The sequence below is a fragment of the Aythya ferina genome (assembly GCF_964211825.1).
Source record: "Aythya ferina genome assembly, chromosome: 8".
Taxonomy (NCBI): domain Eukaryota; kingdom Metazoa; phylum Chordata; class Aves; order Anseriformes; family Anatidae; genus Aythya; species Aythya ferina.
Genome location: NC_140304.1, coordinates 2,389,868 through 2,401,022, shown reverse-complemented (window position 1 = coordinate 2,401,022; position 11,155 = coordinate 2,389,868). Strand labels below are relative to the sequence as shown.

General features: G+C 43.6%; 1 protein-coding gene across 2 annotated transcripts in view; it reads left to right on the top strand.

Annotated features, from left to right (window-relative positions):
- The first annotated feature begins 530 nt into the window (after window positions 1-530).
- DIPK1A (divergent protein kinase domain 1A) overlaps window positions 531-11,155 on the top strand; it is a 22,010-nt gene continuing 11,385 nt past the window's right edge. For both annotated transcript variants that reach the window (XM_084528324.1, XM_084528323.1), the window contains exon 1: window positions 531-725. In XM_084528324.1, coding sequence (XP_084384450.1) covers window positions 672-725 — 54 coding nt within the window. In that variant the 5' untranslated portion in view covers window positions 531-671. The remainder of the gene's footprint in view (window positions 726-11,155) is intronic.

Sequence of the window (11,155 nt, the reverse complement as noted above, 5' to 3'; positions counted from 1 at the left end):
TAAACCAGCTGTTGAATGCTGTCAGTGCTGCAGGAGTGCCGGAAGGACACGGATGTACACACCTGCTGTCCAGAGCGTGGCAGGGACTGCGGGGCCACCGTGGGGCCAGTGCGGGGCAGCCGGCGGGCAGGGGCAGGAGGCCGGGGGCTGCGGGGGTCGCTGGGCCAGCCTCTCCCCGTGCTGTGAGGGAAATGCTCGGCCGCGGCTGCAGCAGCCCCGCCGCTGGCTCTAAGGGCCGGTCGGTGACCGGGACACGTTATTCATTAACAGGCTCCTCCGTAGTTCTCCTCGGGCTGGACGCTGGGGGCTGAGCGCTGCGTGGCGGCCGGTGCCTGCCCCTGTCCCTGCCCCTGTCCCCGTCCCCGTCCCCGTCCCCGACCCTGTCCCCGCACCTCGCCGCGGTGTCCCCGGCTCCGGCCACGGGCAGGGAGCGGAGCCCGCGGCGGTGCCGCCCCGCGCTCCGCCCCGCTCCCTCCGGCCCCCGCCTCCCCCCGGCAGCCGGCGGCAGCCGCCCGCCCTCCGCGCACGGCGCCTGACAGCGGCTCCCGCCCGGCGGGGCTGCGCCGCGCTCCTCCCGCTGCTGGCGGCCGGGCCGGGCCGGGCCGGGCTGGCGGGGAAGCGCCGCGCCGCGCTCCGCTCCGCCCCGCCGGCTGCGGGGATGTGCCATTGCCATGGCGAGGCGGCTCTTCCCGGGGGCCTGGCTCCGGCAGCCCCACTACGCGCAGGTAGGCCGGCGGCGAGGCCGCGGTGCGGGGCGGCGGGTGCCGGCAGCCTGCCGTTCCCTCCCGGGCGGCCGCCCCCCGCGGCCCGGGGCCGGGAGGTGGGAACAGGTGCGGGCCGGGCGCGGGGCCGCGGCAGCTGCGTCGCCCCTTCCTCCTGTCCGCCGGGCCGGGCCGAGCCTCCTGGGCCAGCCCAGGGGCTGCGGGCCGGGACACGCCGCCGCCCGGCGCCCCGAGCTCCCCGGGCAGCCGCCGCCGTTCCCCTGCCCGCCCCTGGTGCGGAGGGCGCGGCGCCCGGGGGCGCGCTGCTGGACGCGCTCCGCCGCACGGCCCGGTACTCGCGCGAGGGGTCGCCCCTTGGGGGGTCGCCCCTTGGGGTGTCGCCCCTTGGGGGGTCGGCCGCGATGGCCTCGGGGTGTGTCCGGGTGGACACACCCTCTGAGCTTCTTTTTATCTGTTGCGCTGTGTTTTAATTCGTAAGTGAGCAGTCTTAGAATATCCAAGTTGGAAGGGACCCGCGAGGCCCGCCTCCTGGGTCCCCAAAGGGCCACCCAAAATCAGGCCATACGTCTGAGTGTTGTCCAAATGCTCCTTGAACTCCACCAGCTCGGTGCCGTGCCCCTGGCCCTGGGCAGCCTGTCCCAGTGCCCGACCACCCTCTTGGTGCAGAACCTTTCCCTAACCCCCAGCCTGACCCTCCCCTGTCCCAGCTTCAAGCCATTTCCTCAGGTCTTAAATTCAATTATAGTTGAAATGAGTGTTTGAGTTGGTGGGGATTAATACAATACTTACTTATACGTTACTTATGGCTGTCATCTGTTGCTATCTTATTAAATGTTTTCTGATTGTTGGATTGAAAAATTGAATTTCATCCTGATGCATCTTAAAGTCTCTAACGTGTTAATTCCTTCTCATCTGGAACTTTTCTGATCCCATTCTCTTTTTGGACCTGCCTAAAATGGGACCTAAAATCCAAAGAGAAGTGTACAGACACAGGTATAACCTTATCCTCTTTGGCATTTGTTTTATGGTATGTATAAGGAAATCTAGGTCAATTATCACTTGATTTTCAGACCAGAAAATATTCTCCTTGAACTCTTTACCCGAGCGGATACTTGTGCAGCATTTGGATTCCCATAGCAGAAAGTTTCTGGGACAAATACAAATGAATTCACAGTATGTGAGCTACCTTTCAAACTAGGGTTCTGTAAATTGTCTGTCTTCTTTGCCTTGATGATAAGTTTGTCTCTGATCATCACGTGCTGATGTTGGATAATTTTTTCTCTGTTCGTCGCAGCATTTACTTTAAGGCTTTTTCAGCAAAATGTGTGATTTTAAAATCTCTTAAGAAACAGCCAGGTCATTTATTAGAAAAGTCAAAGAAGTTAAATATTTGTTTCTGTTGCAAATTTTAAAAATATTTCTGCTTGTGCTTTCTCACCCTGGAAACTAGTAGAGTATTCTACACACTTGTTTTGAGGAGAGCTAGTAAGAGCTTTGTGAACGTTAACTTATTTTTCTGTGTTACACAGTGAATGTGTGTTGGTAATTGACGCATCTGCAGAATGGCAGCAAGCTATCGATATATTGACTTGTGACAGCATGCTACTGTTGGTACGTGACAAATGTATTCATGGGTCAACTCTACTAATTGCTCACTGAGTGTTCTATGGAGATTTTTGTCTCCAGAGAGGCCAACGCTCCCTAACTAAATGCTAGACTTAACTTTCTGAGATGTAGCTATGAACGAGAGGGGAGTTCTAGGACTTGTGCAGTGTTGCTATGCAATATTTAATGTAGCACACCAGGGAAGATGACTGTACAATGGAAAACGATGCTGACTGACTTCCAAATGTTATTGGCTGGTGTTCCATTCTTTTTGAAAACTGTGTTGTGAAGTGAGTTGATAGAACATCAAGTTCTGCAACAAAGAATTTAGTACCTCCTCTAGCTTTCCTGATGCAGTACAAGCGGGATGCTATGGAGCTGGTTTGCAACTGATGCTCTTATGCCAAATGTGCTGTTATTATTTATTGTTGTCAGTATTTGACATGTTCTTTAGCTTGCATGCAGAATGCAAGACCACAGGTAATCATTTGATCTTTCTAGCGAAGGGCAATGTGCTGCCAATTATCAGCTCATACAAAAATGAGCTTGGAAAACTTCTGGACATCTTGCTTTAGTTCAAAGCTTGGAGGTTAGAGATCCACAGAAACAGTGCTGAAGTTTCAACACAAAACAGTAGCAACTATGAAATACAAAAAAATCCTGCTGCTTAGACTGTAAGGCTTGTAAAAGTGAAACAAAACAACAAAAAATTTCAAACCTGACAAACTTCTCAACAATACTAAATACTGCCAAGAAACAAACCAAAAACAAATTTAATGGATCTTACAATTGAGTGACTAACACTTTTCTACAGCTGTGATTTAGGTTTTGCAAGGAGAGGTTAGTATCCCAAATTCATGAAATTGTCCTGAAGTTCTTTCTGATAGCTGTAGTTAATAACTGGGTTAAGAGGCTGAGGGCAAGCCAGCAGTACTGCACATATCAATAATCACGTAAATGACTCTTCCAGGCTTGAAAGCTTTCTGGCCGCTAGAGGTTCTGGACCGAGTTTGCAGATCATTAGGGACATCCCGTGGACTTCAGTAACATAAAAGACTGTCTTTGAAGGACTAAAGAGTGAACAAGTTTTCAAGCCCCACATAATGTATCATCATCATTTTGTCTAAGCTTTTAATCCTTTTGTTGTTGTTGCTTAACCTTTTAAGGGGAAGTATCCTGCTTTCTGTCTTGATCATTATCCCTTTTGAATTTCAAACGATATGTCTTTTTTGATTATTCAGGATACAAGTAATCTGAGGAAATAGCATAATCTTAAGTGTGCATTGTATGCTCTTAAAAATGTGAATGTGCCCAGGGCATGTCATCCAAGACAGCGTGAGCTAGTATTTTCAGAGATCTTGTCAGCCTACCTGAAGTGCATCCTGTGATCCATAAATCAGCCTGAACAGAGAAAAAAACAGCATTTCTAGCATGATCAGCTTATGATTTTTATCTTTTTTCCAGTTGCTAACGTAGAATGAGAGATTTGGAGATTTGGAGAGGACTACTAGGCTATGGTTATGTGAAGTACTTTGGAAAATGAAACTCTCAAAAGTGTTCACTAGTTTTACACTATAATATCCCTTAACCATAAGAATGTTTTAAATAAAAAGTATACTTATCAAAAAATTGGCAAATAGTTATGTTGCATTTTGATCTGCTACTCTCCATATGCTTTGGAGTGCATCCAGGCTTGAATTTTGCCAGAAGTGGTTTCCAGTTCTGTTCCAGGGAATGAATGTCTAATTATTATTCAATGCGTATGACTTAGTGGAATGTACAAATGATGGATGAAGTTGATGCCGTAATATCCTTTTAAGTATCCTTTACAAATGCTTTTCTTCTTCCTTGTGTTCCCTGGCTCGTGTTTAAAGTCTTGTTGGAAGAGTGGAGCAGAACAGAGAAATTGTATTTCCTAGTTTTGAACTTTTTTTTTTTTTTTTTTGTTTCTTTTTATCACTTCAGAGCTGTCAGTCATTCTGGTGCTCTGAATATATTATTTATTAAAAGTTTTCTAGGATTTTGTCAGAATTCCAAATGAAACTTGTTTATAAGTAGCATTCCCAAACTGCTACATGGGACTTCTTGCTCAGAACCGTGCTCAAACAATCTGCTGAGTGTGCATGCAGCGAGCCTGGTGCGCTCCGGGTGTACCAGCACACGTGGGCTAAGCAGGGTCAGTAAGGCTGTGTCCCTGCTGCTTCATACAGCACGCCAGGTCTGACGCTTCCTAGATGAAGTGGGCTAAATGTGTCTAGACTCCTAGACTGATTTTAAAACGGAAATTTGGTAGGGAGAATTCATGGGAAGAACAAAATATTGATCAGAGCTTTTGCTGACCCTGATAAGGAGGTCCAGATTAAAGTACTGCCCCCTGAATCACAGCAAGCAGAACCTTGTGGTCTTCTGCAAGCAGGTGTGTGCTCGTGTCCGTGCTCTGAACTGGCAAGATGTGAGTCCCACAGGTCAAGAGCCACACAAGTATGCATTGGCACAGTGCTGAGCCCAGAGTAAATACAGCTTCTCCAGAACTTCATGCCAAGTGTATGATGTATTCGGATGGCATCTGGGGAGGATTTTCTGTCCCAAATGCATTTTCTCTGTCTTCGTGAGAAGGAAGACAAATTTGGATAAATGCACATAATAGTGTTATTTCCTGTGCTATGAATATGGTCAATGCTCAGCAGTGGTCCTGAGGCTTGCAGACCACTGCTAATCTCTGAGATGGTACTAAATGGTTTGCGTTTGATGAGAAGTTGCTTTAAAAATAGGCCTTTGGTTTAAAGTTTAATGTTGTAAACACACATGGAAGCAGTCAGCAAGAAACTTTGAGGAAGGCAGCGGGGTTGTTGTCCCAGAAAATGTTGATTTCTAAGTAATTTTTCATAAATGAAACAGCTTTGCCTAAAATTTATGATTTATTTCAAATGTTCTTTAGATTTTATCAGTGGTACTGTGTTTTGTAGTATTTCTGTTCGATAATATTAGGGTTACTAGAAATAGCTAAAAAAGAAGAAGCTCACTCCCTACAGGAAATCACTACATCTTTGCTTTCAGATAGATGAAAGATAATCATTAGCACCTGCTATGATTCCTGATTCATTGGAACTTCCTATTATTCCAGGAGGGGGCAGAATAAAGAAAATAATTTTATTAGAATTTTTTGGTAATCCTATTAATAAAAGAAAAAAAATATAGAGAAGAGTCTTGTGATGGGCTTTAAGAAGACCATTGTCAGAATTGTCTGTAGAAATGAGGAAGTGATAAAAATCATTTTTAGTTTTCCCTGTAGGTGTTCTGCAATGTTTTGTTAAGCACTGGGTAATTAAATAGTTATGAAAGGTTCACTTCTAAAAAAAATAATAATTTGGAAAAAACAAACACTCAAACTTTGTCCCAAGCATGCTGTTCTATGCAGACTGATTTTCCAGACTGACTACAGCTGTGGAACAATAATTTTTCATATATTTTCACTTAGTATCTGTAAATCACATCTGTGTCCTTCTTGTGGTTGCTTGTTTGTAATAATTTGCCACTCATGTTTTTTTTCCCAAAGTTTTATGAGCTTCTGTTTCTCACAGATGCTGCTTGAATTACTGAAAACTTTCTACCATTATGGTTGGTACCCCTTCGTGTTCATGGGTAGAATTTCACATAATAGAAGTTGTCATGTTACTTTGAACCTCCAAAAGTGTGTGTGATGGAGTTAAAGATCCTGATCTGGACTTGTGTGAGCTAGAAAGCCCTAGAAGACAAGCTGGTGATTTGAAGTAAACATATCCAGAAACTCTGTGCTGATGCAATTTCTATCATAGATCATTTTTATGTGTGGTATTGGGGATCAAACTGTGGAATGTATTTCAGATCATGACAGTTTCTGTTAAATCATACTTCTTTAGACAAACAAAACTAAAAATTGCTTTTAAGAAAAAGCACTTGGAGTTGCCAGAACATCTGATGCAGAAGAAAGGAGATGTCTTGCAATAGCTTCTGCCTTGGTTTGATTCATTTGTTTCAGGGCAATATCCATTTTATAGGCAAAAGTTGAAGTAAGATTGTGTGTGAGTTTTCTGTTTTTGTTTGTTTTGTTTTTGTTTAAGTGAAATGTGCGATATGATGGGAACAGGAAAAAGATCCTTAGGTAAGTTGGGCTTTTCTATTTGGAAGGAGTAAAAAGGTTCAGTCCCCTCCCCATTCTGCATGAAAAGTGGCCATTGGTGATGCTGTTTCATCTGAACACTACCAAGCAGCAGTCCTGAGTCTTTTCAGTGACAATGCTGGATGCTGACGCCAAAGGGGAGGTGAAAGTAGGCACTGAGATAAGCAGAACAACTCACACCTCTCAGAGCTGCTTCTGGCTTTTCTCTGCATCAAGTGACGATCTCTCCCTTGTGGGAAAATTCCACTAAGACACAAATCTTCCTCCTTGAACTTTGTGTTAGAATAATGAGTTACAGATGGATCACAACACTGGAATAAAAGGAGTTGTCAACGGAAGACTTAGCCATCCTTAGGGAGATACTGGTGTCCACAAAGACATTTTGTTTCTCAATAACTTGTTGTGCACGTGGATTTTGGAAAGAAATGGTTGGGGCCATGGTTTCACTTTATCATCCTCTTTGTCTGACTTGAATAACAGAACTTAAAGGCAATGTAGAATTCAGTATGGGGTGAACAGGGACTTGCACTGTATGAAATAGATCCTCTGTATGCTACCCCAGGGAAGCTAAGTAAACCTAACATCGAACCTTTATCAGTGTAATCATAAGGACTGACAGTCATTCGCATACTTCTTTGGCATATGATTTTTAGCTGGCTGAAATGGCTGAGATGTGAATTAGGTTCTTTTATTTTGCAAGAATGGACTTTCTGGTTGCAGTTTGTTTATAGATAGTAGCCTTGAACAGGAAGAAAGTAGGAAATGCTATAACTGAATACAGTTTGTGTTGACTTGATTTTTTTTTTGTTTTTTCTCTTAAAGATTTGCAAAGTTGGACTTGCCTTAGAGTTGCAGCATGCCCTTTCAAGGGTAAAAGGGGAAAGCCATGAACATGAGTGTTTTAAGTGAATTAAATTATGCCACTTGGATTGGAAATATTTTTGGTTTATTTTTTAACCAGTGCTGTTATTTACTTTATGAATGAAATAGTACCTAGAAGAATAGGACTGGAAGGGAAAGTGTTTCCTTCAAAAATATGTACAGGGTATATTAAGATATGAGGTGACTTCTGCTAGGGTTAAAAAAAATAATAATTTGAAGAAACGTAACTTCTTAAATGAAAGACACTAAAATTAAAGTACATGAGAGAGAGAAGGCATCCAGCTTTGCTATTGACTTCCTAATTTATGATGCTTGTACTGTTGGGCTGCTAACTTCAGAAACATTTCTGGAGAAAGCTCTTATGTGGAGGAATTGTCAGTATGCCATCTGTCAGCCTTTCTAGCTGCTGCGGGCTGAGCACTGGATGGAGCATAGGAGACGGATGTTCTCTCTTGCCACCTGTAGTGCTGCATCGCCGCGGCTGTAGCCTGAGGAGAGTGGGAATTTGGGTAGGAAGGAGATGGACTTACCTGAAAGTCCAAACAAGATCCTTTTTTGTGTGTGTGCATGCTGGCAGCAGACCAAGGTAGAACACTGTGCTATTTAAAAACCTGCTTCCTTTTCAGATGGGATGTTTGGATGAGAATTGTGTGTGCATAGTGGTTGTTTGTTTATTTTATGAAACACGTGATGAAACTCTGTATGAGATTAGGTTCACAGCACTTCACTGGTGATACATATTTAGATGGAAAATATAATTCAAGTCAGCTTTGTGACAATGTGCATGAAAGAAGCTGGGGATGGTTTGAGCCAGCCCTTCCCCATGCTGCCATCCTCACCTCAGCCTGGCACATCATGAGGCATGACGGGGCTGGCAACTGAGCTCAGGGGCATTGTGCTGGGGTGGTTTAAGGTGCTCCTCCAGCCCCGTGCTCCATTCATTTGCTGTACATATGTATCCACAGCAAAGGTGGCAGGGTAAGCATGCTGCCCATACCTTAGCTACCCCACCTCATTATTTGCCTATTGCAAGCTTGCAGTGCAAATCAGTTTTCATGCAGAACCTGACCCCCAGAATACGCGATCTAATTGTTTGCTTCTGTGGTCTCTGGTCTGTGCTGGTAACCTTTGGCAGAGGATTTGGACAGAACAGTGGAAATGAGAATAATGGGCAGCTGTTTGCTCAACTGAATAGAACTTAATCCTAACAAAAAGGTGAATACAAAAACTGATGACCATGCCTTTATTGAATAGTTAACAGTAACTGAATATAATCTGATTTTCTCAAAATACTGTGCTTTAATTTACAAATAGCTTTTGTATTCCTCTTCTGATGTTGCTGCTTCTCATTGTGATTGCAGAGGTGAAGGTTATTCTTTCCGTTTGATGCTGTATCGAGTTAGAGAAACATTAAGCCAATGTAAAAATAGATGAATGACTCACCTAGACATTATCATGAACTGCTCTACAGAGCACTCATTGGTGTTATTGCCATGCTGAAGCCACTAAAAAAAAAAAAAAGTTAAACTCTAGGTTATGAGAGCACATATTTAATGGGGTATAAGAACAAATGAAAATAAGTAAATTATTACAGGAGACATCAAACCTGAATGACTATGTCATGTTTTTTTTGTAAGTGCCAAAACTGTATTGTCTGCTCTTCAACCAGTAGTAAGTGGGAAGGTGGAAAAAAAAAACACAAAAACACAACCACCACCAAAAAAACACACTGTGTTCTGAAGACAGTCTGAGAAAAATGTGTTTGTGTGCTTACAACCCAGCCAGACCAGGCAATCCATCCATGCTGTACCTTAAATGTTTTGGCTCTGCTGGTCTCATACACCTCTCAGTTCAAAACTTTGCTCCAAGAGACCTCTGCTGGAGGACTGACTGCCTCAAGGCTGGTAACCTGGCCTGCCTGGGACAGCCCTGCTGGGGAAGAATAGGTCTTGGTTGCTGCTTTTCGTTTATTTTGTGTATTGAAACAGCATGCATGAGTATGAAGAATAAGCTCTGCAGAGAATCCATCTGCCCTGCTCACAGCTTGCTTTTGGTACTAGAGGTGAGAACAGGGAGTGAGACGTGCTCTTACTGCTTTGCCACACTGTATCTGCTGGCTTCCCCAAGCTGTGAAGGAAAGATGCTTGTGGGTGACGAGGGAATTCTAGAGGTGGGCAGTAGCTGAGGGCAGGGGTTCTTCAGCATGAAGGTTGTGCTGGGAAAACTGAAGAAGCAGATGGGGCCCTGAGCAGTGCTGAGAACTGCTGCCTGAGAAAGGATGACAGACAGTGGAGGAAGACTGAAGCTGAGGCCAGCATTGCACAGTCAGAAGGGATGGAAACAGACTGGAAACGACTGGAAGAAAGAGAATAGCAGATGATGTGTGGCTTGAGAGGACTGGCTAAGCAAACATCTTGGGGTGGAAACTGAAAAGAAAAAACTAATAGGTGAAAATTATAAATGACTAAATATGGAAAACGGACAGGAAGGAAACATAGACAAGCTCCAGCTGAGCATGAACTCAGATCTCTTCTGTATGGGGAAAATAATTTCTGAACCGATGGGTAAAGTATCAGTTCTCATTTACTGCTGGTTCGCGTCTCAGGTGACTCCTACTGCTCCTCATCCGTCTGCTGAAGTAGCATGGTTTGCAAGAAAACTAGTGATTCTTAATGTTATAACCTTGTAGATATAGTATTTTTAGACTAGGAAATAACATTAAAATCTTGCCATTCTTTAATTTTAGTAGTGTTCTTCCAAAGGGAAAGGCTTATATAAAGCATTTCTCTTTTGATGTTCCACAGCCCTTTGCCTCCAGTTTTGTTTTTCTCTGTTCTGTGTTCACCAGCCTGTTTCCTCCTAGGTTTTCTAAGCAGTTTCTAAATGTGCCGTAAACCACACACTGTTATTGTTGGTCTCCTTTTGTACTCCTTCCAGTTTGTATCCATATTATGGATAACAAGCCTTACAGGAAATTACATGTTACTCCAACTAGGGTCTTTGTGGCTCTGAGGAAAACTGTTTAAATTGTTTATTTCTAAAACATTCCCAATCAAATATCTTAAAAGAAGAACTGGTTGAAGGGACTTTCTGGTCAAGATGCATCACCAGAAAAAAACAACAGTTAAATCTTAGTTTTAACCAGGTAGTTTTAGGACAGAGTCAAGTGAGTGTGTGCAAAGGCACAGGGATTCACCTTGAGGTGCAGGGCTGCAGCTGCCCAGCCCGGATCACCTCTGGGTGTTGTGGGTCTGCCTTTTGTTTAGTTCTTCCAAGAGGAAATGGCATTGGTGGTTTGTCATGTTTTTACAAGTACTTGTAAATGATCATTGTAGTCTAGAATGACAGTCCAGTGGTTCTCTACAGCTCATTCCTAAATGTAGATTGAAGCTTTCTCTAAAGCAGCTTTTCTCCATCTATTTCCTTCTCTAGTTATACGTAAAAAACGTGGGTACTCAAGCACTTCTATTTTTCATGTGGCCAAAATCTTTGAAGTTTTTTGTTTGTTTGTTTGTTTTTTAGTAAGTGTGTGTTTGGTTACTCTTACTGCATGTTCTTCTTAATCTATGTTTATATTACAGATGTGTATAGTTCCATTATACTATCAGACATCTACCCTACCATAATCAGTTTTTAAGTTTGAAATCCTGGTAGCACATCTTATACAGGATAAACTAAACCTTTACGTTATTTAATGATAAACAATAATATTTAGTCTTACTTGTGGATGTTTAGAGAAGACCAAGGATTCTATAAATATGATTTACTGTGGGTGGGTACAATTTTT